Source organism: Thamnophis elegans, chromosome 1 (assembly GCF_009769535.1).
Source record: "Thamnophis elegans isolate rThaEle1 chromosome 1, rThaEle1.pri, whole genome shotgun sequence".
Classification (NCBI taxonomy): Eukaryota; Metazoa; Chordata; class Lepidosauria; order Squamata; family Colubridae; genus Thamnophis; species Thamnophis elegans.
Window position 1 is genome coordinate 51,653,906 of NC_045541.1, and position 27,754 is coordinate 51,681,659.

At 39.1% G+C, this 27,754-nt stretch overlaps 1 protein-coding gene across 1 annotated transcript in view; it reads left to right on the forward strand.

The window, feature by feature from the left end:
• SLC12A8 (solute carrier family 12 member 8) overlaps nt 1-27,754 on the forward strand; it is a 69,838-nt gene that overhangs the window by 7,471 nt on the left and 34,613 nt on the right. The window contains 3 exon segments of the mRNA XM_032230159.1: nt 234-380; nt 8,041-8,232; nt 14,064-14,295. Coding sequence (XP_032086050.1) covers nt 234-380; nt 8,041-8,232; nt 14,064-14,295 — 571 coding nt within the window.

Here is a 27,754-nt window from a genome sequence, read left to right on the forward strand (position 1 = left end):
TTGCAAATGTCTCATTCAAAGGCTTTGCGGAGACCTAGTATATCTCCAGTCACTATTGGGTGTTCAATAAGCTATGATTAAATCCTAGCTTATGTGCAAACTTAGATATAAAAAGCTTTGATGTGCATTTCTGGTACAAAGTATTTGGCATGCATGGATTTTTCTACTTCTTTGCTGCCACAACTAGGAAGCTGATAAATTAAAAGTAACTTGCAAGTTTTTTTTCTCCTCAGAGTTATCAGACGCCTAACAAACCTTGGTGGAAAATACAACTTTTTGTTTGGGAACCAGTGCTTTTTGGAACATGGGATGGTGTCTTTACTTCCTGTATGATTAACATCTTTGGAGTAGTTCTCTTTCTACGGACAGGCTGGCTGGTTGTAAGTATATGGACTTAAGCAATAACTCATAGTGGTTATTGTGCTGTGCAGTTTCATTTTTGCTGATCTTTTAAAAACAATGCATGCACTTGTCCTTGGCTTACGACCATTAATTTAGCAACCATTACAACACACTTGAAAACAGTAACTTACCAGCAGTTCTTGCACTTATACCAGTTGCAGTAACCCATAATCACGTGATTAAAATTCAGGTGCTTGGAAATTGGTATGCATTTATGCTGGTTGCAGCAACCCACGGTTACATGATTACCATTTGCAACCTTCCTAACTGGCTTCTAACAAGTGAAGCCAATAGGAATAGCCGTATTTGCTTAATGACCACATGATTTGCTTAACAACTGCAGTGATTCACTTAAAAAACACAGCCAAAAAAAAGATCATAAAATTGTGCGCCCCCTGGCTTGGGGGTGGAAATTATGAAGTTAATTATGGTCATGAAAGGGGAGGAGTACTTCTATAAAAATTGCTTCCCTTAAAAAAAATAAAAAAGCAAATTCCAGAACAAGGGGTGTCTTTTCAAGTAAAGGGTTTTTCTCAGACTTTTTTTTAAAAAAAGCATCAAATACATATTGCTCTGCAGAACTATTACCAGCTGCTCCATCTGCAGTTATTGTTAGCTTTTTAAACAGCTTGTTAACCAATGCATAATGAAGAGGAGAGATATATCATTAGAATACTGGCAAACAGCTCATCCTACAACCAAATTAAAAATGCAATGGGGAGAAGACTGTCAAAGCAATGAGCTGTGTGATTAACATTTTTTTTCTTACTGCTTTTGCCTGTAGAATTAGATAATTGTACATCAGTGTGCTGTGAGCATCCAGGTTCTACCCTGGAGGCAAATAGGATTGTGTCCCGTCCCCACAAGAATCCCAGACATAATTTGTGCTCTACATGGCTTTTATTTTATTTACTTAATCTTTGGTTGGACTATACTATAATATAATGTGAATGTCAAGGATTCATATGTTGAAGTAAGTGGAGGAACAATCCCGCTTGTCAATAAGATGCAAGGAATAAAAACCCTTTTGATATATCTCCCATGTAATGAATTGTGCTCATTGTGTTAAAACCAAGAGTGGTTTGCACTGACTTAACTACAACAGCATTTCAGGTGTTGAAAATGGCAAAACTCTATTGTCCCTGAACACCCCAGGCATGATATTACCAAATGTTGAGTTCATTTGGTTAGTAATAACTTTCTAAATTCTCAATATTTAGTAGCAACAAGGGTGATACGTCAGCAGAATATATTTCTACCACTGATACAGCTACAGGTCTGCAACTAAAAAGCTGTTTGATTATTTTCATCTAATTTCCATGTATTTTGGTGTGCTGAAAACAAATAAAATATTGAAAAAACTCCTAGACGTCATGATTTGCCACAACATGCAAAATTGTCTTCAAATGTATCATTTTTTAAAACAAATTGGTATTTTTTTATATTATGGGTTTTTAACCAAATTTAAAGTCCAAATTACTATTAATTAATTCACATATGTGCAATTAAGATATAAAATGCCAAAAAAACCTTAAAGGGTTTGTCCAAATTATGTTAAAAAAATATAGCACTGTAAATCTGATGGTCAGCAATATATACATAAGCTAAGCAAGTTTTAAGTCTGTGCTTCTAATGGTAGAAGGGGTTAATCTTTCCTGAAGAATCCAGTGGGAGGGAGACATAGGGCAGATAGCAGCATCTCTGGTCAGTGCAGGGGGCGTGGCCAGCACTGTGACATCTTGTGTACAGACAAAGAGCTACTCTCTCCTGCATGCCACACTTGTGCACAAATCATCATCAGGTTCTTGGTTCTAGGCTGTTCACACTTTTTCATCGCAATTCATGTTAGCTTGTCATTCTTCAACCGTTACGTTATGGCTCCGCGAAAGTGTATTAATTCACCAGACAGTTTCTGTTTCATTTGTGGTGAATATACAGTGTTGAAGCAACAACAGAATATTACAGACTTTGTGAAAAATATATACCTTGCCTACTTTGGACTAAAAATTGGAGATCAAGATAAAGTTTGGGTGCCTCATAAAGTGTGCAAACAGTGTGTTGAGGACCTCCAAAACTGGTTCAATGGTAAGAAAAATCTTTCCGTTATGGGATTCCTATGGTATGGCGAGAGCAAAAAAACCATAGTGATGACTGTTACTTTTGTTCATGCGATGTGAAAAGGTTTAATTCCAAATGAAAGCATTCCATTTCATTACCCCAATCTTCACTCAGCAATTTGTCCCATCCCCCATGGCACAGATATACCAGTACCCAAGCCCCCTGCTACCTTGGAAGAGATACCTAGCTCCGATGAAGGTGAAGTCATACCTGAACCAGATGATGAATCAAGTTCTGACTTTTAAGATGATACAAGACCAAAATTGTTTTCTCAGGAGGAGATGAATGATTTGGTAAGAGACTTGAATCTTCCCAAAGATGGCGCTGAGTTACTCGGATCAAGGCTAAAAAGCAGGAATTTATTGTTGCTAGGAGTGTCATCTTCATGGTTCAAACATCGTGAAAAGGAATTCGTTCCTTACTTCACCCAGGAAGACAAGTTGGTTTATTGCATCGATGTCGAAGGTCTGATGGGTCAATTTAAAATCCAATATGATTCAGAGCAATGGCATCTTTTTATAGATTCTTCAAAAAGAAGCCTCAAAGTAGTTTTACACCACAATGGTTTTTACGCTTCCATACCTGTAAGTCATTCTGTACACTTGAAGGAAACCTATGAGAACTTGGAATTGGTTCTCCGTAAACTTAAATATGAAGACCATGGTTGGCAAGTGTGTGGGGACTTGAACGTCTTGTGCATGCTGCTTGGGCAACAAGTTGGGTATACCAAATACCCTTGTTTTCTGTGTGTATGGGACAGTTGAGAACCAACAAAATCACTGGACCAAGAAGAGTTGGCAGCCGAGGGTGATAACAGTCAGTGAAAAAAATGTCCTCCGAGAAACTTTGTACCTTTCCATAAAGTTCTTCTACCACCTCTCCACATAAAATTGGGATTGATGAAGCAATTTGTAAGATCACTTCCAAGAGATGGAGAATGCTTCAAATACTTGGTCACCAAATTTCCATGCCTGTTGGAGGCAGAATTGAAGGAAGGTGTGTTCATCGGACCAGACATTACAAGGCTTATAGTTGATCAAGAGTTTGTCAATACCATGAAGGATCCTCAAAAAGAAGGGTGGATTGCATTTAAAGAAGTCGTACAGAAATTTTTAGGCAATAACAAAGATCCTCACTACAAAAAGATTGTCAGAAGAATGCTGAAAGCATTTCAAGCTTTAGGTTGCCTGATGAGTTTGAAAGTGCATTTCCTCCAGTCCCATCTTGACTACTTTCCTGAAAATTTGGGAGCCCGAGGAACAAGGTGAACGATTCCATCAAGACATTAAAGAGATGGAAAGGAGATACCAGGGAAAATGGAGCATTACAGTGATGGCAGACTACTGTTGGATGCTTTAGAGAGACATTCCAGATGCTACTCACAAATGTAAATGCACCAAGAGGAGCCTCACAAGGAAGAAGAATTGAGTTTAGTGTTTGTAGGTGAGCTTATTTCAGTTAAAAAAAGGATTTTCATGAAAATATTGTAATAAAACTTTAATTTTATAAGTCTATTTCAATTTATTTTGAAGTATTGCCTTATTTAATATAGTTACCTAAATTGTCAGGAAACTTGATGTCCTATGACAAAATGGAGGTCATTTTTGGATTCAGCGCACCAAAAAACATAAAGATTATGTGGAATAACCAAAACAGCTCTGGAATTTTTTTTTTGCAGACCTGTAGTTGTGGAAAACAAAATGGCTTTTGCCTGGTATGTCAGAAAATAATTCTTAATGCTACCATTCGAATAACCAACCAACAAGAGAACCAGTCAGCTGCTATGAATTTAAATATAGCTCTAAACAAACAACCAGCCACACGACCAACTGACCAAACTGGTACACAAGACATTTATAAGCTAAGAAGAATAGAACAAGAAAATCCTGCTGATGATGTTACCTAGTCTGGTAACAAAAAGTTCAGAAACTAAATCAAAACATGATTGGAGAGCAAAAAACTGCCAAGATCAGAAAACAGAGTATGGTATGGTATCCTTCTTTTAGTTCTTTACCAGGTTTTCTTAAAAAAATCAATCTTGCTGCAATAATTCAAAACTAGTTCAGAATAAGCTGCATAATATTGTGGCTCCAATATTCATTTTCAAAACTTTATAGATAAAAGTGAAATGTACATTTTTCTCAATAATTAAACACTCACAATTAAGATACGATAGAGTTTTTATAGCTGTGTTAATATTTTGTTTTCTTCTCTGTTTTTCTATGAATGTAAAAATAGCAATAAAGTGTCTTGGATTAGTTATAATGAAGCTGATTAAAAATAACTGTTCAGGTGAAACATGTTACCATAGTGATATATTCTCCCAAACATTAAGGAATTATCTTATCATCTCAGGTAACAGCTGTAAAACAGTAATCCTACTCTTTTTTTAAATCAAATATATTTCTTTTGCAACATTTTCCCTGATTTTATTAAATATGTTGCCAGAATTATTGAGACGCATGGGTTACATTCAAAAGTTGAAACATTCATATGAGTTTGATACAGGGGTGAAATTCAAATTTCTTCCCTACCAGTTATGTGGGCATGGCTTGGTGGTGATGGTGGGTTCTGTGACTGAGTGGGCATGACTAACTCGATGTCACTCATGGCCATGCTCACTCACTTACATGACCCACCCCCCCAAGCCATGCCCGCGGAACCCAGTAGGAAAAAATGTTTGTATGAGAGCGAGAAGGGCTCATAGTGAATGCTGTGGCAGACAGAAGCCGAACTTTTTTCCCTTCATTCACAGCGGAGCTGCTGCTCCCTTTATGTTTCCCCCCTGGCCTCCTCCCTCCCAGGGGTCAAAGTACCTTAGAGGGACAGACTGCAAGAGCTCCGCTGTGAAAGGAGGGAGAAATGTTCAGATTGGGTGGGTGGGTCAAGTGGCTGGAATGGCTGAGCGAGTGGCTAGAAAGGTGAGCAATGACTGGGCGACTGAGTGGGTGACCAGGCAGGCATGGGCGGGGCCAATCAAGGGTGTTTTTTACCAGTTTGGCAAACTGATTCAAATCATCCCTACTGGTTCATCTGAACTGGTCTGAAACCGGTCAAATTTCACCCCTGGTTTGATAGGTAGGCCAATCTGCTGAAATTAATGGATGCAATGCAACCCTGAATAAAGTAGGGTTTGTGTTAATAGAGCACTGTTGTTGATGGTGGAAATTGAATTTTCAAAATTCTACTAATAATTGGCTGCTATGCAAAATAAATGTAAAGAAATAGATAAACACATATAAGACTCCTATTTCCAAGAACATGTGAGTTTATACATTGGACTCTATGAAAAGATCACACATTTTTCACTGCAAGTGGCAGAAGCTGAGATGTAGTGGACTCATCCTTAATTGAAATATTTCCAGCTTGGATGGTTTTATTATTTTTTCTACCTATTGCGTCCAGTGTTTTCTAAATCCAACTAATTGTGGTTTTCCCCATGAACCATAGTTAAGCAACCATTACTTAGCAAATGCATGGGCCCAATTATATTCTTTCATTATAAAAGTCATTTTTCTGATTTTCTGATAAGCCTCCATTCAACGTTATTACTTATTCTGTTGCTGAATCCCATCTTATTTTTCTGTATCTTTTTTGCCAACCAATATCTACTCAGAATGCAGCTGCATTCATGAAATTCTATTTCAATTTCTTGCCGTGCTGTGTTCGATGACAGCTGTAGAAGATCAAACTGGAGCCAGGACTCAGCATGTTCACATCTGCTGGTATCTAGTCCTTTTATACTCCCTCCCTAAAGGGCTATTTTTGAAAAGGAATGCATTGTTGCAGCTTGCATCATGTTTTTTTTTAAGTTATGTGTACTAGATATATATTTCAAATGGGCAATGAACCTAGAGTGCTACTTAAATATGTTGATGGTATAAGTATAGTCTAATATACTCTGTACAAAGCAACAATTAGCCAAAAAGCTTAAAATCACTTCCCCTTCTGGAGAGCTGCTACAGGAAGGAACACCACGCCTGCTGGATAAGAGCAACACAGAGAGTGCTTTGAAGAAGAGCTGAAGGAAGCAAAAGGCTTGGATTTGTTCACAATAAGGATCTCTAAAGCTCAGAGGAAAAGTTTAAGAGATGACTTTGTTATTTACATCTACATGCTGGCAATACTTGGAAGTCTTTTTGCTTGCTTGCTTTTTGTCGTCTTGTTAAATACATTTGGTTATTTCTTGTGCTTCTCAGATTGCAGTTAGAATTTTTAATCAGTCTTGATTATCATTATGCTCTGTACAGGATTTAGTCCTAAATGGTAGATTACAGAAAGGATGCCCAGAGGATTGCACCAAGTTCTTTTTAAGTTGGTTCAGAACCCCTCCAAGCAGGTATGATGCACCTGGAATGTACATAACTTATAAGTTCAAGGAGTTTGAGCCTCAGTTTAATTTGGCTGAAGAATGGAAAATTATGAAAAAAGAACTGATTTCTTCTACTGCTGCAACTATTACTGCTATGATTTGGCTATGATAGTTAAAAGCATTCTCTTAAAAAAATAATTCTGAGAAGTATCCTTAAACCAGAAACTAAGAACGCCACATGCATTGTAAACTGAAACTAAGCAAAAGAATAAGTAAGAAATACAATAGAACAAAGCAAGAACATCCTTATGCAACCTTTACATTTTTGAAAACTGGCAATATAGCACCACCAAAAGTGACTGACTGTGTTAAAGATTTCTAGTGTGTTAAGCCACTGTAAACAAGAAGATGCTTATGATGCTTTTCACATAATTTCATGGACTAAATAGCCTTTTAATTTGCCTTTGATCAGGATGTAGGCAGTGATTAGTTGACTGATTGTCTAAAATTTCATTTTTTAAAACATGAGATTCTATTGTAATTCATAGATCTGTTCTTCCTCCCATTCAAAGTATTCTTTTTCTACTGTTCCTAAACTACATGCTGGCAATACTTGGAAGTCCCTCTGAGGATACAAATGTGGAAATATAAGAACACAGGAACTTGTTCCTTTCCTTATCCAAAGATCACGATGTAAAACTCTATCTTTGCCGTGCCAAATTTTATAAGTAGATGTCTGTGAAAGATGCACATGTAGGGAGAGTCTTATCTGATTATTTCTGAAAAACTAGGCATTTGTTTTGGTCATGAGAATGGTTTTCAGGAGAATTAAATGTTGCATGTTAGAAACCCTTCATGCTTAACCTTTCTTACTTTGCTCAAGAAAGCTAATTTTTATGGATAGTTGCGGCAAAGGACATGTTTTTCAATTAGTCTTAAAAGAATCCCTACCACTTTGGATATCCTGATTCATTATGAAAGTACAATTCAGTACAGGGAGAAGTGGCATGGGATCAGTGTGCAAACTAATCTTGGGCATTAATTCATTGATAACAAACAGTAGTCTTTCTCTTTGAAGTAACTTCAGTGAATTCACTTATGGATTATATATCAGCCATCTTCCCCCAGTGGTTTGCTCCTAGTGTACTGTAGTTATTAACTTATACATCGTATTCTTTTTTTGCTTCAACCCTCCCCTTCCATTTCAGGGGAACACTGGAATTCTAATGGGCATGTTTTTGGTGTCCTTTGTCATCATGATCGCCTTAGTAACCGTCTTGTCTGGCATTGGAGTTTGCGAACGATGTAGCATTGGAAATGGAGGAGTCTATTCAATGATTTCCACTGTCCTTGGAGGTCAGGTTGGAGGGACTATTGGCCTACTTTATATTTTTGGTCAGGTAAGAATGCTATTTTCTGAATATATGTATATTAATGTAATTCCCCCCCCATTAATTTTTCCTTTCAGGGCAATAATATCCAAACGTTTTGTGTTAATTGAAAAGATACCCATCCCCCCCAAAAAAGAGAGAGAGAGTTCTGATTTGAAAACTCTGGGGTGTGATGAAAGTCAATCTTGCTTAATTGTGACTTTCTAAAATACAGTTTTTCTTTATTGGAAAACTTGATGCAATATGAATCGAATGCTACCTGCCCTTTGAAAGCCTGGAAAGTAAAGTGGGGATTTGCATATGATCTATGCATGGGATGTCTTTTAATTTAAGATTATTCTTACTCCAAGCCTTGGATACCAGGTATTGTTCGAAGAAATGTCCCGAAAGAACATTTGAAAAACTTTAAAGAATATTACATTATTTACTAAATCCCAAAGTTTTCACAAAATGAAATTTAAGTAAATGTAAACATTAAAACTCAAATGAAATGAAGCACATCCAAATTACCATGTTTAACAATTACACTGTATCCCCATAACTTGTAATTTTTCACCTGAGAATTCTAATCGTTGGTGATCTGCTTAAAAACGGAATCTATTTAGTCAACATTCTTATTTAGTACACTGTTATTTAATATATAATATATTGTTTGTGGACATTTTCATTGGCAGTTCCAGCTTCTTTCTACTTTGATATTTTTTTAAAAAATATTCAATTAAAGAAAAATAGGAAGTTAGCATGTTGCAAAATGTTAACCTTCAGTCTAATTTTTATTTACTTGAATGCCTCACATCTAATTTTTTAAAAATAAAAACAGTGAGCAGCTATAATTCAATATTCATTGGTAATGTACAGTATATCCAGGGCTTAAAGAAATAATCTGTGGCAACCCCAAAATCAGGTTCCCAGCAAGATTCTTAAGAAGCTACTGAGTATGATGATGAATTCCATGTCAGCCCAATTCAGAAGAAGCTCCAAATTTCTACACTGACTCACCTGATGTGCATGTTTCTCAGATGTCAGATAGAACCAGGGGCTCTTTATCAAGCAAAGGATGACACTTCCAGCCTTCTAATCCTTTAATTACATGTTGGGAATGTATGGAACAACTGCTTTTACCTAGCTTTTAACTTCCTGCAGTGAGCTCTCCAGGGTCCTGGCCATGCTTTGTTGTTCTTACAGCTTGTTGATGTCCTTTCTCTGTGAATACACTACCAGTCATTAGCTAGCTTCATCTGAGTGCTCGGTCAAGCTAGGACATAGTCCCACTAGTATGCCTTTTGGTAAATTTTTAATGTTGTAACATCATAGCAGCCTTTTTGAGGAGAAGCAATCCTTACATGGTAGCCATTGCCATACCATACTGTTAAAACTCCAAATGTAACCACCCACTCAAAAAAATTGTGGTAGACAGTCTCATAGTAGTCTAATACTTCATCTTTCTTCTATCAAAAAACCTAGATGAGGATACATTTTTACTCTGGTTTCCCATTCATACCACAGATGAGACCCATACTTGTTTAGTTTCAGCCAGTTTAGTCTATTTATTCTGAGGCCTTAATTTTGATCAGCACCGAGCATGAAATTAATACTCATCATAATATTTAAATGCAGAAACAGTTCTTATTAGTGCCACCCATTGATTACTATATGATTAACAATTTAAAAGATGACAAAAGTTTATGCAAGATGTGACTCTTTACTAGAATATTTTTCACATGTATGCTGCTGTATTTATCTTTAAAAACACCATTGGCATAACTTTGGAAGTAGATTTATAGAGTTTAAGAATTTTAGGAAAATATTTTAGTGCCATAATTTAAATGTACTGCAGTCACCAGAAGAAGAGTTGTCCATAGCATCATAATGTTTTATGTATAGATATAATTAAAATATTCTGAAAACCATTCTACTTTATTAATTGGTACTTCCTAGTTTTACAAGTTCAGTTCAGTTGTTCAGTTGAGTTTATTTATAGGCCGCCCTTTTCCCTGAGGGGACTCAGGGCGGCTAACAACTTGTATGGGAGGGGAAGATATACAATAACATAAAAACACAATATATAATTAAAACCAAGCAACATTCATACAACATTCGGGTGGGGGCGGACTATGGTCTTACCCCAAGGCCTGGCGGGATATCCAGATCTTGAGGGCTGTGCGGAAGGTCTGAAGGGTGGTGAGGGTACGAATCTCCACGGGGAGATCGTTCCAGAGGGTCGGAGCTGCTACTGAAAAGGCTCTCCTCCGCGTAGTTGCCAGCCGGCACTGGCTGGCAGATGGCACTCGGAGGAGGCCTAATCTGTGAGATCTTATGGGTCGAGAGGAGGTGATTGGCAGGAGGCGGTCTCCCAAGTACGCAGATCCACTACCATGAAGGGCTTTGTAGGTAGTAAGAAGCACCTTGAAGCGCACACGGAGATCAACAGGTAGCCAGTGCAGCTCGCGGAGGATAGGTGTTATGTGGGCGAACCGAGATGCACCCACAATCACTCGCGCGACCGCATTCTGGACTAGCTGAAGCCGCCGGATGCTCTTCAAGGGCAGCCCCATGTAGAGCACATTGCAGTATTCCAGCCTAGAGGTCACGAGGGCGCGAGTGACTGTTGTGAGAGCCTCCCGGTTCAGGTAGGGTCGCAACTGGCGCACCAGGCGAACCTGGGCAAATGCCCCCCTGGTCACAGCCGACAGGTGGTAATCAAAGGTCAGCTGTGGATCCAGGAGGACTCCCAAGTTGCGAACCCTGTCTGAGGGGTGTAAAATTTGGCCCCCCAGCCTGAGCGATGGAACACCAACCAAATTTTTGGGAGGGAAACACAACAGCCACTCGGTCTTTTCTGGGTTGAGTACAAGCTTGTTAGCCCTCATCCAGTCCCTAACAGCTTCAAGTCCCTGGTTCATCACGTCCACCGCTTCATTGAGTTGGCACGGGGCGGACAGATACAGCTGCGTATCGTCCGCATATTGGTGGTATCTTATCCCGTGCCTCCGAATGATCTCGCCCAGCGGTTTCATGTAGATGTTAAATAGTACGGGGGACAGGACCGACCCCTGCGGCACCCCATATGTTAGGGGCCTCATGGTCGATCTCTGTCCCCCGACCAACACCGACTGCGACCTGTCCGAGAGGTAGGAGGAGAACCACTGCAAAACAGTGCCTCCCACCCCCACCTCCCGCAGTCGTCGCAGAAGGATACCATGGTCGATGGTATCGAAAGCCGCCGAGAGGTCAAGGAGAACCAAGATGGAGGCGTGGCCTCCATCCCTGGCTCTCCAGAGATCATCGGTCAATGCGACCAAAGCGGTTTCTGTGCTGTAACCAGGTCTGAAGCCGGACTGGAAGGGGTCCAGGTAGTCGGCTTCCTCCAAGGACCGCTGGAGCTGGTAGGCCACCACCTTCTCAACAACCTTCCCAATAAAGGGGAGGTTGGAGACTGGACGATAGTTGTTAAGTACGGCTGGATCCAAAGATGGTTTCTTCAGGAGGGGTCTCACCACCGCTGTTTTAAGCGCAGCGGGGAAGTGCCCCTCCCGAAGCGAGGCGGTAATAACCGCTTGGATCCAGCCCCGTGTCACCTCCCTGCTGTTAGCAACCAGCCAGGAGGGACACGGGTCCAGTACACAGGTGGAGGCACTCACAGCCCTCATGGCCTTGTCCACGTCCCCGGGGGTAACATCCTGAAACTCAACCCAGCGATGGTCTACCAAATCGTCCTCTCGTGTCTCGGCTGGCTCTGCAAAGGTGGAGTCCAAATCCGACCGAAACCGAGCAACTTTGTCCGCCAAGAACTGGGCATAGTCTTCAGCCCTACCCTGCAAGGGGTCCCCCGTATCCCTCTTATTTAAGAGGGAACGGGTTATCCTAAACAGGGCAGCTGGACGGGACTCGGCGGACGCAACCAAGGTGGCAATATAAGATCTCTTTGCTGCCCTAAGTGCCCTGATGTAATCCTTGGTGCAGGTTGTTAAGAGTGCTCGGTTCGATTCGGATTTATCGGACCTCCACTGGTGCTCTAGGCGTCTCCTCCGGCGCTTCCTCTCCCGGAGCTCCTCGGTGAACCAAGGAGGCCTCCGGGATCCGCCGCCTCGGAGGGGCCGTAGTGGTGCAATCCTGTCGAGGATCTCCGATGCTGCCGAATGCCAGGCAGCAACCAGAGTCTCTACCGGACTGTGGGCGAGAGTATCAGGAATAACCCCAAGCTCCGTCTGGAACCTCAAAGGGTCCATAAGTTGCCTGGGGCGGAACCACTTGGTCGGTTCCTCCTCCCTACAGTGGGGGTTTGGTCTTCGGAAGTCAAGCCTCAGTAGGCAGTGGTCTGACCACGACAGGGGTATGATCTCATTACCCCTCAGACCAAGATCACAAATCCACTGCTCCGAAAGAAATACGAGGTCGAGCGTGTGACCCGCAGAGTGAGTTGGGCCCCGAATTATCTGGGTCAAGCCCATGGCTGTCATGGAAGCCATGAACTCCTGCGCCCCATCAGAGTGTTCACCGATCGTAGGCAAATTGAAATCCCCCAGGACCATAAGCCTGGGGAACTCAATTGCCAGTTCGGCTACCGACTCGAGGAGCGAGGGGAGGGCTGCTGCAACGCTGTTGGGAGGCAGGTACGTTAGCAGCAGGCCCACTTGACCCTTGAGGTCCAGCTTCACCAGTAGGGACTCACACCCGACAAGCTCCGGAGCAGGGATCCTACGAGGTACTAAAGACTCCCGAATAACAATAGCCACACCCCCACCCCTTCCCTGAGCTCTCGGCTGATGAAGCACCTGAAATCCTTCTGGGCACATCTCTACGAGGGGGACTCCTCCCTCCGGGCCCAGCCAGGTTTCAGTAATACATGCCAGGTCTGCCCCCTCGTCTAAAATTAAGTCCTGGACGAGGGGAGCCTTGTGAACAACAGACCTGGCATTTAGCAACATCTGTGAATCAACCTGACTCATCAACATCTTTCAAATATTACTACACCTAGGAGGTTATCAAGGAATGGGTTTTTCAGATTTTTGTTTATTTAAAATAAGTTTCTGATTAGCCTTGGATAGTTCATCCCCACTAAATGCCTTTGTTTACAGCACGGGTGTCAAACTTGATCGCGTCATGTGACGTATCATAACATATTGTGACATTTTTTGCCTTTGCGGAACTGGAGTGGGTGTGACCTGTGTGTGTGATGCATCCGGCCCCTGGGCTGCCAGTTTGACATCCCTGGTTTACAACATTCAATGTTGCGAGTGATATTCAGTGAGATAAATATTTTCTCAGTTTGTTTCAGTGTTTAGCCAGAGTCAACTTTCAGACTATATATACTATGTTCTCCAAGAGTATCGCTTAAAAAAAACCCTTCTATATGCCAAATGATTATTATTAAGAACTATCAGTACTTACTGTTTGCTTCCTCTTCTTCCTACTGTACAAACAATATTTTGGATATTCCATTTGGGGATGAGGGTAGAAATCAACTTGTCCATGGGTTATGTAAGTTGATAGAGGGATATAATTGAGTCAGAATCTGGAATTAACTTTTGTAATTGTTATTAATGGCCAAAACACAAATCTCTTTCCTAAATGAAAAAAAAATACAGAAAATCAGATTTAGTTGACTTATCTTGTTAACATTCTAGTTTTTATATTTTCTCAGTGTTGTTATTAATAGAACCCACATTAGACCTTTGACCTCCCTGAGAATCTTGTATCCTCTTCTGAGTTTTCTCTTCCTATTGAAGCCTGAGTGGCAGAGCTTCCAAATAATGTTTTTTTAGATAAAAATAAATAACATATTCATTATCCTCCAGTTCAAACAGTTTAGACTCTTCACAGATAAAAATGTTATTCAGTGTGTTGCAGGTGCTATGTATATTACTGGATTTGCTGAATCCATCTCTGGCCTCCTGAACTTCACTAACATTTGGGCAATCAGAGGCATCTCCCTTGTAGTTCTGCTGGCCTTGCTTGGAATTAACCTGGCTGGGGTGAAATGGATAATACGACTTCAGCTGCTACTTCTCTTTCTCCTGGCTGTTTCCACACTGGATTTTGTCATTGGATCTTTCACACACCTCAGTCCAGGTAACCTTTTTCTGACTCTTCCAAATCAAGATAACCATCTTAACGTATGAATGAAATAAGTGTTTATCTATTTATCTGTTGATTAAATATACTAATATGAAAAAATATTTCTAAAGTCACAGTCTGTCTTTCTTTAAGTTTACACAAGACATATATTTTTATGGTCTCTCTCTCTCACACACACAGAGGAAGAGAGGGTGGGAGGGAGGGAGGGAGGGAGGGAGGGAGAGGGAAAGAGAGATTGGTTTATGGTCTCCCTCTCACAATCACAAAGGAACACCTTTACAATAGACGTTTTCCTATGCATTAGGTACACATGTTTATTATTTATTAAGTAATAATAAATAGTGTATTAGGTAAATATGTTTACCATCTTCAGGTTTTTTTAAATAACTGATTGAAAGTGATTTTTTAAAAATGTGCTGGGCAATTAATAAATATATTTTTTGTAATCTTTAAAGTATTTTACAATTCAGTCTGACGTATTACTATACAGAAAGGAACCAAAATCAATTCACTTGAATTGAAGTGGCCATGCAATTAAGTAATGGAAGAAAATAACCAATGAAGACTACCCCCCTCCTAGCAATTTTGGATGAAATGATTATGTCTAAATACTTAGAGTAAATTATTATGAGTTTCATTGGGTGCTTGAGAAATTTAGAGCTGAAGAAAATTATAAAACAGAATGACTCAGAAGGTTATTTAAACAGATACACCCATCCACAGCTGTTTTGGCCTAATGAAACTCAGGGCTGGATCTATCCAGACACTTCATCTGGTCAACCTATTAACTGCTTCACTTGCAAATTGTACCTGCTCCATATTGCATAAGAGCCAAGGTGGCGCAGTGGTTAAATGCAGCACTGCAGGCTACTGCTAGATCAGCAGTTCAGCGGTTCAAATCTCACCGCCTCAGGGTTGACTCAGCCTTCCATCCTTCCGAGGTGGGTAAAATGAGGACCCAGATTGTTGGGGGCAACATGCTGACTCTCTGTAAACCGCTTAGAGAGGGCTGAAAGCCCTATGAAGCGGTATATAAGTCTACTGCTATTGCGATTGCTATTGCTATTGCAACTTGTCTTCTTGGCTCTATTTTCTCCCCAAAAGTCACTTCCCAATTGGTTTTTTTCCCCATAGCCTTTCCAAGCATTGTTGAGCACTGTATGTTTCAGAATCATAATGTTATAAATTCTACTTATGAAAAACTAAAGGAAGCTGCATAGTACTTTTGTTGGCTGGGAATATGAGGCTGAGGAATTTTGTATAAGAAAAATAAAGTTGACAGTGTAAATATGATTGTTTGATAAGATCAAGTCCACAAGTATTAGAGAAGGATATGTGGCTTCTAAAAGATCACAGAATAGTAATTGATTGCAAACTGAATATGAGGTAGCAATATGTGACTGTAAAGAATGGAAATATGATTTGGAAATGCATCAACTAAAGTGTAGATAGTTCTCACTTAATGATTTAAAAGAGACAATAAAAAAACTAAGAAGAAACAAAATGACTTGAACACATGCTCTCCAGCATCCTACACCCAAATAAACAGGGATTAACATCAGATAAATAATCAAGCAGAAAACAATAATCAAGGAACTACATTCACCAAGAAAAAACACTGCCAGGGCAAGCTACAATATATAGACAGCAAGCAAATCTTACACTCATTAGCATTAATGATGTTACCTAGTCAGATAGTGCAAGCAATCAAACAGATTCACAGGGTACTGAGGACTCTAAAATTCAATCCTGAGTCCACATATTATCTTATATTGGAATGTAAAATATATCACTTTTGATGCAATATATCAGATCTAGACTGACATTGTTTCTAGGCTCAACTTAGGCTGTTCTGGGAGTTAGCATTTGACTTAGTAGATCTAAAGCTGGCTATTTCTCACTATACAAAAAGCAGAGCATTAGTTTTCAGCCTTAGTTAAGCTGCTGCAAATGAGGTTATCATACATGGCAGTGTTTACCAACTTGAAAATCTGTTGTCCAGATTCAGAGAACTTCTTCCTAGGTAAATCCCCAACAATAGGATTTAATCCTCAGTAAATGTATATAGATTGGTTGCTTAGTATCAGATTCACTGCTACAAATCTGTTTATGCTTAAGTGGCAATTTATTATTTATTCTAATCATACCAGTTCCATTTATGCAATTGGAATTTATTTCTTTATCATGGTCAAGCAAAATGAAGAGGGAGCATTTGTATATTTAAAGAGGCATATTCTGTAAAACATATTACAATTATATATACAGTTTTTAGTTATTAAATTCAAACATGTAAAAGTAGATGTAGTTACACAACTAAACAGAAGGTGTCACTTTATCTTCAAATTCTTTTACCTCAGCTTTTAACAGTGAAATGTTCTTTCTTTCTTGGCTTTGCATTCATTTATTATCTACACTGATATAAAAATCTAAAAACTAGGACAGGACGATGAGTCACTTGCAAATATTCTAATCTCTTTATCTGGAGAGAATTTTTAACAATGCATATGTCGTGAGTCAACTCAGAAGAAAATCTCAATGGCATTGTAGCCAGGAACACATAGTTTAGAATTACCTAACACTTGTTTACATTTTTTAAAAGGCAGCTGAGGTATTTGCTTCCTTAGGTAGTAACCTTAATCATTTTTAATGAATAAGGCCCACTGAGCACAGTTAGACTTATTTTTGGATAAATAAAGATTATGTTCTCCTATGAGAGCATAACTGAAATTTCTTTGCCAATGTAAGGTCACTTAATATTGACTACATATCCCCCTAAGATCATTTATTGCTCAATTTACCGAATTTCAACTCAGAATACATATCTGTAACTAATTTTCATCCTAGAATTTTTGAAAGTAGCTCTGAGACCAAAAATGCTGCAGTGTGTTCCCACAAGATCCATTTTCTTTTTGCTTGCTTGCTTTTCGTCGTCTTATTAATACATTTGGTTACTTCTTGTGCTTCTCAGATTGCAGTTAGAATTTTTAATCAGTCTTGATTATCATTATGCTCTGTACAGGATTTAGTCCTAAATGGTATATTACAGAAAGGATGCCCAGAGGATTGCACCAAGTTCTTTTAAGTTGGTTCAGAACCCCTCCAGCAGGTATGATGTACCTGGAATGTACATAACTTATAAGTTCAAGGAGTTTGAGCCTCAGTTTCATTGGCTGAAGAATGGAAAATTATGAAAAAAGAACTGATTTCTTCTACTGCTGCAACTATTACTGCTATGATTTGGCTATGATAGTTAAAAACATTCTCTTAAAAAAATAATTCTGAGAAGCATCCTTAAACCAGAAACTAAGAATGCCACAGGCATTGTAAACTGAAACTAAGCCAAAGAATATGTAAGTAATACAATAGAACAAAGCAAGAACATCCTTATGCAACCTTTACATTTTTGAAAACTGGCAATATAGCACCACCAAAAGTGACTGACTGTGTTAAAGATTTCTAGTGTGTTAAGCCACTGTAAACAAGAAGATGCTTATGATGCTTTTCACATAATTTCATGGACTAAATAGCCTTTAATTTGCCTTTGATCAGGATGTAGGCAGTGATTAGTTGGCCGATTGTCTAAAATTTCATTTTTTAAAACATGAGATTCTATTGTAATTCATAGATCCCTTCTTCCTCCCATTCAAAGTATTCTTTCTCTACTGTTCCTTAACTATGATTTGGGAAGTCCTGAAATACCAGAAACATCCTCTATGTGGTATCTAAGTATTGATTTTCAGATACCTCATATAAATGCTCTTCATGGGTATTTGAAAACATTCTTAAGAAATTGGAGTTACGTACATATTAATGAAAGGGTGACCTTACCTTTTCTCTCTATGTCATTTGAATGTCAAAGGTATTAAACATATATAGACTTTTTAGAAAAAGATCTTGATCAAATGTGCAAGAAATGTTAAAAATATCAGAAACCAATGCGAGAGAAAAGTTTGTGATATACAGCTTGAGTGATTGCTATAACACAGTAAAATTTTGTCCTCTCTCCCCATGTTGTTATTCTTGGCTTTAATTATTTGCAGTAGTTTTCTATTGCTTGTTTTAGAAAAAAAATGCATTATGGCTTATGTGGTAATATTAATAAAAAGTATTAAAGGTGGTTAAGAAGTGTTTAAATAAATAAATAAATAAATAAATAAATAAATAAATAAATAAATAAATAAATAAATAAATAAATTGTGGTGTTCTTTAGAAAGAAAAAACCCTGTATAGCTGTAACTGATAATCAGGTTATATCTAAGGCACAAAGAAATGTGGTAGATTAAAATTAATCACCCTAAAACAATCATGTTGTAGTACTCCCTTTAGTCTTCATATGTCAAAAAGCACACAAACTTGTACACATCCCCTTTATAGATCTCAAATGAAATTTGCTACGTGATTAGGCTTGGGTGGAGTTTCCTAGCTGTATCACTCCCATTTCCCCAAACACAACACACACACACAGACACACACACATCAATATTATCCCAGATTCAGTCACTTCCTTCCCTTTGCTGATTTTATTTTTAGAAGTTGAAGTCAAGCACATATTTTTCATTGTAGGATTATTCTCTGATGGGGTCTCCCTGGCTCCCTATAAAAGTTCCTCAGTCTCAAAACTTGTAGCTTTAGAGATCTAGAATTAAATGATTCTCGTTTTAAGGCATGTTAGAGTAAATACAGATCTCCACACAGCTACCTTCTTAGTCCATTTCAAAACAAAACATCTACTGAGTTGGCTTTAATGTTCATTTAGCATGATAGATGAACCCAATAGTTGTGGATTGTAAGCCATGATTTGCTGTTTAGTAATAGGTCTGACTCGGATTGCTATATCTTGAAACGATGGCATGGCTATTCCATAGAATAAATAGGAAAGAATCAAGATCATGTCTTGGGATATGTACATTTTTCCACATATTGTATGTGAAAAGTACTGGTAATTCCTCCAGATCTTGTTGGAAAACATTTTTCAGGAGGAAGACTTTGTGTCCCAGGCTTTAAATGTTAACATTTTTCACTCATTGTTACTTCTTTTTTCAGTGGGTTCAGAATTGGAGGAGCATAAGAACACAAGTCCACCCCTGAATGAGTGGTGCAACAACCCTTAGGAGACAGTTCTTTATTATCTTCCTGCAGACCATTTTGAACTTTTATACATAATACATAACTTTATGATCCTTACTTTCAATATGTTATAATAGCAGTTAGACTTATATACCGCTTCATAGGGCTTTCAGCCCTCTCTAAGCGGTTTACAGAGTCAGCATATTGCCCCCAACAATCCGGGTCCTCATTTTACCCACCTCGGAAGGATGGAAGGCTGAGTCAACCCTGAGCCGGTGAGATTTGAACAGCCGAACTGCAGAACTGCAGTCAGCTGAAGTAGCCTGCAGTGCTGCATTTAACCACTGCGCCACCTCGGCTCTTAATATGTTATAAGCCTCTCTGAAACATTTAGTCATCAAACGTTCATCCTTGGTGCATTGAGTAGTTGTGACGTGCTCACAAGAGATTTTGTTGGTTTTGCTGTTTGTATTTTGTGTCAGCTTCTGTGATTGCTAGACTGGCTGTGCTTAGGTGCAGACTCTGTTATTGGTTGCTGCACACTTTAACAACTTTCCTCATGTTTTAGCTGTAAGGTAGTCTGGTATTGGAAAAGCAGCAGCTAGAAGTGGGACAAAAATAAAAATAAATGGAAAAACTTAAATATTCTCCTGAATAAGGGTTGGACCCGGGAAGGCAAATTTTGAAAGTTCCAGGGCTTTCTTTTCCAGCAGTGGTTATGACCTTATAATAGCTACCAGCAGCAGCAAAAATCAAGCCCATTCCCCAGATTAAGTGAACGTCTGGAGAATATTGAATTTGTGCAAACAGCAAGTGTAGGATATTTGTTTCAACAGTACTTCAGTTAAGCTGTTTGAAGGTTACACTTGAAAAGGAAGACGGAGAAAAAGTAGAAAAGCTTCTGCAGAAAACAGCACGGTGAATTTGAGCCAGGTTCCTTATAAAGCTAGATAGGGTAGAGTCTGCCTGTTAAAAGAGGATTGCCTCTTCTGTGTTCATCAGGTAGCTCACATCTACCCACAAATCACCTGTGTAACTCTGATCCCAAACTGGCCTCTTCCTCTAGGTCATGGGTGTCAAACCCGTGGTGTCACGTTGCTGTCACATGACATTTCATTATGTTTTTTCCCTTCATGGAGCTGGGGTGGACGTGTCTTGTATGTGATGCATCTCGCCTGCAGGCCACCAGTTTAACACCCCTGCAGAGTCTAGCTTAAGCCCCAAGTTAACCAGAGCTATCAAATGGTTTATTCCCCACTGGCTAATATTAATGGAGAGGCAACAAACGCAGGAGAATTCACCTTACAGTATCTTGTCCTGCATTAAAACTACTGATACTGTGGCAGAAAAGAGATCGATAATCAGGGCCACAAATTTTATTCCAGCATATTTTTGTATTGTTTTAAGGATTAGTAGATTGCATGTTAACACCCATCTGGATGTATTCAGCAGTTCATAACTGGAGCTACATTAATATCTCCTTGTTGGTCTAAATGTATCTGGTTTACCATTGTGAGAATTCATACTATGATCGCTTATTTGTGTCTCAGTACATTGGGTGAAAATTAAATATTCTGAATGGTCACTTGGAAAGTATGATTAACTTATATAAAGTCAGCAAATTGTAATTAATTCAGTTAACTGCGATAAAAATCACAGACATAGTGTGACATGTGAATCCAGTCACTGGCCAAGTGATTGGAAGGACATTTTTGAAACTCTGAGTAATAATTGGCCGAATGTCCTTGTGTCTGAAAGTGGCATGTTGAACTGACCCCCAAAGGCTCAAATATTGTCCTGGGAATCAACACGTAAAAGTTAAGTTCTAGTGGTAGGAAGAAGAAAAGGAGAGCTGGTATAACGAGTGTTCTACAGCAATGAAGAAAATAACATTAAGAGATGGAAATAAGTTTTGGGAAGTTTATGGTTATAAGAAAGCCATCTTAAGGATACAAAGAAATGAGACAATTTTATGTTTGCATAGGTCAATTTGAAATAATCAGGGGACTCTTTTATTCTAAACTTATTATGAGGTTTTCTAAAAGCTGATAATTATTTGTCATAATGAGCAGCTGTCTGCAAGGAATATAATCCTTCTATTCCCCACCATCCAGTCAGAGCTGAAGAAGCTTCTTGGATGAGAAGTGAAACGCCTTCAAAGAAAACCCAGAATTCCCAGTTGCCTCTTTAAAAAGCACCTTTGGGACAACCATGACCTGGATGACTGAGAATCTCCATAGACAGCCATGGGGCAAAATACGCTAACATTGTAAACTGCTCAGAGAATGCCGTAAACCACTATTGAGCAACATATAATTCTAAGTGCTATTGCTATTCTGCTTAAATGCATCTGGAAATGGGTGCTACAAAAATTATCGACTCCAACCAGCAGCAGAATTTCCACCCAACGACTGTATAAAGTAGACACTATGGTGAAACAGATCAGGAGATTGCTAATGTGATCTTTTATTTATGAAAACCCACCCTGCTTGCTCCACCCACATTTTTCCAATTATAGTGCATTGAATTGATGTGACATCACTCTTGACCATAGGCCAGTCTATTCAACAGTCTGGCTAAGAATTTATTAACTGGTTATCTGCCAATAGGTCTGGAGTCCGATTTGTAATGCAGACTATTCTTTTTTTTAAATGATAACATTGTTGGGGGGGCTTACAACAACGGGCCTAGGAAAACCTGCAGAATGTCTGGAGTAGATAGTTCAAAGAAACATTTAAAAAAAAACCTGATTACCTATTTATGAAGTAGCAGGGATGAAAGTGGAGAATTAATGAGTGTAATTTACCAGTCATCATAATACTGTATCTTTGGCTGGCCAAAATATTAAAATGTGATGTATCATTCTCATTACTACTACTGATTAGCCTTGTCTATCATTTTGCTTTTTGATCTTGTTACAGTAGTTGTAATCAAAAGCAAAAATGGGAATTGCAGCGTCTGTAAAATTTCATCGGCTGCTAATTGGAAATCAAGGCAAATCATAATTCACAAAATTTGCCGGATTAAAACTAGTGCTGCTAAGTGAACTTCTACTGGTTAAGTTGAATGTATAATAGACCTTTAAATTATCTACCCAAGCTTGTGCAAATGGCCATAATGTTTTTCTGCTTGGCAGCTGTGGAGTGCTATTATCCAGTGAGTGCTGGAGCCAGCAGAAAATAAACTAGAAGCAAAGTTGCTATCTGCACAAGAAGAGAGGTGGGGAATGGAGAAGATGGGGAGGGGATCTTCTGTGGTGCCTGCAGGTCTTCTGCTGATGCTTCTCCATGGATAGGAGAACTAGAACCAAAGAAGCCATTCTCTAGCACATCTTTCAACATTCCTCCTCTCTTCATTAGATGAGACTTCCCTCTTCCTTCTAGCTTCTGTTGCCATGAATGACAAGGAAGTGAGTTTCCTGCTAAGAGTGCTTTGATAGATCAGAAAATTGGCACCAGCGTCCCCGTCTACCACAAAACTACACTTACATCTTATCTTACTAACTGTTGTCCTCAACCTTCATCACAACTGCTTTTCTCCATCTGTCTTTTTTTCTTCAGATCTCTCTTAAGGGTCCTCAACCTTTGTGTAACTGGAATAGTGGTGAAAGAGAATTCTATAACCCAGGACACAAATTCTGAAATGTATGACATATGGAATAGAGCAACATGTGAACCCTCTTCACATGTTGCTACATTCTATATGTATACATTCTTTCATTCAGAACGAAAGAAACTTCACAGTGATTGATTGATTGATTGTGTTGAACAAAAGGATTGTGCCAGATAGGAGCTGGGACAGGTAGTGGAAACGGGTAACCATAGTCTTTAAATGCTAGTATCAAAAACTTAAATTGGGCTCTGGACTTAATAGGGAGCCAGGTTAATTCTTTCTGAAGTAAAGAACTTCAGGAAAATAAGGGACGTCCAGAGAAACATATACTGCAAAGTACCAGACCAAGGTCAGATGGACAAGGGATGGCATGCTTCTTTCCCTGTCTCTATTTTTCTTACCACCAATAGGTTAGGCAAGAGAACTAAATGACTTTTTGTGCATTGGGAGAGACCTGACTTGCTCACCCACAAAATGGTCCTGAAAATCAGAGGCCACTAACAGGAAAGAGGAATGTCTGCCTACCTGCAGCAATATCAGATGCCCAATAGAGCAGGTTGAGCCCCATATGTACCCTCATCTTTATATGATGTACTTTAGACTGACAAGTTGATATAGCTTGTGCTGGAAGACATTGGAAAACTGTTCAGAAAAGGACAACTAGTGAGTAAGACAACATTATGTTGTCCATGTCTTCTAAATTCATTTTCTGAAGTCTCACCAATCCATGGTTAGCTGGTCTCTGGAAACAACAGTCTTGTTTCTGTTTTTGTTGGATTTTGCTTTTACTTTTTGTATGATTTTTGGGGTTTGTATTATTTTTTGTGAGCTGTCAGAGTTATCGCTCAAGGATGGGAGGCCATACAAGTCTTTTAAATGACTCAAGAAATAATGTACCTGTAACTTTCCTATCTTCCTTTGGGACCAGGTTCAGAGGATTCTGCTTTTGATCAATCATAGTTTATTATATCACCCAGTCACAGATCTGTGGTTAATCTTGAACATACAGTATTCCACAATGCTGTGCCTGTGGGCCTAGGGAGTGCTCTGATTTCAAATATGCTTATGAAGTTATTTTGAGGGGAACACTTCAGAGTGATGTTGCTATATGCCAAGGGACATCTTGAAAAAAATGAAGTGTGGACCAAAGCTCACTGAGAAGACAATGAAATAACAAGAAGGATGTTCAAGGATCAGGATGAGTTTTAGTAAAAGTTTGTGTAGCCTACAAAATGTCCCTGTAGTTTGAACTCTGTAGAAAGAATTGAACCAGGGCCTGATGGATCTGCCCAAGGAGATGGTAAAAGAGATGATGCTACAGTAATCTCCTTTTCTGGAAAGGGAATATGGGAATGGAACATAAATGAAGGGCGGTAGACTTTCGTGCAGTGTGTAGAGTTTCCCTTGAATGTCCTGGAGGAATTACTAAAACAGATTAGGATACAACAGATGAATCCCATTGCTGCATCATTCTTTAGTACAATGCTTGTATAATTACTGTATAAATATATGAGAAATATATGTATAATAACTTGCCATACCTCCTCATTGAAAGATGTGTCTAAGAATCACATCATTGACTCAGTACAATATGTTTAAATTTCTATGTTTCCCTTTGTAAATCATACTGAAGAAATACATTTCATGTAGAAATGGGATTTGACTTGATGGAAATATGGGAACTCAATGTCCTCTCTTAGAGAAGAATTTGGGAGGTTCAAAGGATGTGGAATAAGATAGCTAAGTCTATTAGGGGGAAAAAAGACTTTGGTCATAGGATGGGAGTTGTCCAGTTAACTAAGCTGGGCAAACAATATCTTAAAGCTCCTTATCGTTCTCAAGCTATGACCTTCTACATCATGCTGATCAAATAGCTGGCATTTAAGTCTTCTTTCATTTTGTTTTGATTAAACTTTTAATCTCTTTCTGTATTTGTGAAATTTTCATCTGTACTGCCCTGTGATTAGACTTTGAAAAGTTTGTTCCTTTCCGGTTTACTTCTTTGCACTTTTTTTATTACTACATTTCCTCATCAACTTTTCCCCTCCTCCAAATTCAGTACTACAACTCCACATTTTTTTTCAATGCAATCCCCTCCCCTTTTGCAATTTCACAAAAAGAAAACACAAATCTGTGTATAGCATGCTATTCTAGAATCCATCGAGTAGCTACATTTTATGTCCAAATGTAATGAACTTCCCGTGACGCAGTCAAGGAAATATGTGGACAAATCTAGAGGCATGAAATCTTATTTCATAACTTATTTCAATTCTCTTTGCGGTATGATACTGGTTGTGGTGGCTCATGCCTCCCGCCATGGGAATAGCAGACCAGTTGGCAAATGCAGTGTTCTGTGCAACAAAATTGTGACTGGATTTCTCTAATTTAAGAGAGCAGGCATGACACAAACAGTACAATCTAGTAGCGATGTGGAAACATTTAGTTCCTTAACTCTTGTCCATCATAGGTGTAATGTGCTATTGACTCCATGCTTCCACCATATTTACAACTCAAAGTAATACTACTGCCCCCGCTTCTGTGTGTCTAATAGTTTTTTATATATAGCAACAACAGGAAGGCAGAGTGGTTTCAAGGGGTCTGGCAGATATTGTAGGAAAGGCGGAACAGTCCAGACACAGCATGTGGATCATGAGCAGATTTGCCCACAAACTCTCTTCAGCTTTTCTAAAAGCTTTATTATCCTGGAAACCTATGGTATAATGCACAGATATTGTCATAGCTTAGTGATAGCAACAACAATATGCCTTCAAACAAAACTCAACTCCTCTTTATAGTTTCATCTGTCTCTTAGTTGATGATTACTTGGCATGGAACATACTAAATGCCTCCTCTTGTGTTCTCAATACTTTAATTTGTTTGCTGCTCATCTCACCATTCAAAACACTCAATAATGGAAAGATTGCCTCTTTCACTCTATCGATGGTGTTTTCATCTATCTTTCCCCTTTACAAGTCACTACAATGATATGAACTGAGGGTTGGAAAACAGTTGAATGAAAGGACTTATTACATATTTAAAAAGAAACGAACTAAGACAATGAGAAATGTAAATGTGTTGCCCTTGCTAGCAGCCATACATTTTATGTAATATTTAGTTGGATAAGCCAATAAATAAATGAAATATTCTTAATTGCTGATACCAAATTCAGACTGTGAAATACTGAATTCTGTAACTCATAACATGTATAATCACATCCATTCTACTCCAGCCAAACATAAGTTGGATTCACACAATGCTACCTTGTAATGTGGCTTGGTGCTTTTGGTTTAGTATGATCTAGCCATTGTGGTTTGTAAAAGTCCGTTTGATGACTTAAGGCAATATATTGAACAGTAACTGAGTTAGCAATAGCATAGCAGTTAGACATATACCGCTTCATAGGGCTTTCAGCCTCTCTAAGTGGTTTACAGAGTCAGCATATCGCGCCCCCCCCCCCCCACAGTCTGGGTCCTCATTTCACCCACCTCGGACGGATGGAAGGCTGAGTCAACCTTGAGCCGGTGAGATTAGAACCGCTGAGCTGCAGATAACAGTCAGCTGAAGTGGCCTGCAGTACTGCACCCTAACCACTGCGCCACCTTGGCTCTTGCACAGAAACAAGATTGTGACCCCAATCTCCATCAACTGTTAGTAGCTCTTGAGAACTTAGATGTCTTCCTGCCTTGCCTGAAGACATATGCATAGGATTTAGCTTGGGTGCTTTTGCAGGGAAGCACATGCTCTCTCAATGAAAGATGTCCCTTCTCCTAAGGGTTAACTTTGCTTTCTTTTAATGGAATCCATAATTGGAGCTCTATCCTTGTCTGCCTAAAGTGAATATAGGATTGCAGTCTGATATTATTGGGATGCTTTAGTTTTGTGCTCAGCCTAGTTTTTGTGCTTGTGAAAAACAATCATTAACAAGTGGAGGGCACATCCACAACATTGCATGTACTAAATTAAGATGCAGCAACATTGTGTTTCATTTTTACTCTACTGGGATTGTGTACAGTACAGAGATTGTTTTCCCTTTGAACTGCAAGCCGTAGATGCTCCTGGAAAAGGCTGCAAATAATTGCCTCTCTGGATATAAATAATGCAGGAACAACCTCCAAAGCCAACTGTATCCCATTTTCTTCCACACTGACAGAAACTGAGATAGCCATGAAGTATCTTCCCCCTGAAATGCAGCTTTAGGGATTCTGGGGGTGTATTTTTTGCTGGGGGCTGGGGAGGTTGGCTTTAAATGGGAAGACTTGGGAGATCCAGTCAGAATCAGCAAACAGTAACTTGGAAGGAAAAAATAGTCAGTACTTCAGAAGGGTGGAGATTTCCTTTTAGGTAAACACATCATTCATCTGAGGGAGCACATTCTTTTCATCAATAGATGAGGGCGGCTGAATTGCTATTCTCACGGCTCGGCCTTGTTAGATTGTAATAAGCCATTTAGCTAAACTCTACGCATTTCTTTTGCTCGGCTTGGCCTCTGGAATTCAAAATCAATACTGTACTAATTGAATAATTCACTGCTGTACAGAAGTGAACAATAAGAGAAGCCTTCATTCTGCACTCTCTTTCAAATTCTGCCTCTTACGACAAATTAATTATAGTGCTGTATCTGTGCACAGAACTGGCAATCTTGCATTCTTGTCAATGGGGTTTTTGTATTTAATGTGCCATGTTGTAATAATCATTCTGCTTATAAGCACCCCCAGAAACATCTGGTTGAAGATGTAGAACAGGAAAAAAGTATAAGATGAGCCTTGGTTTGACC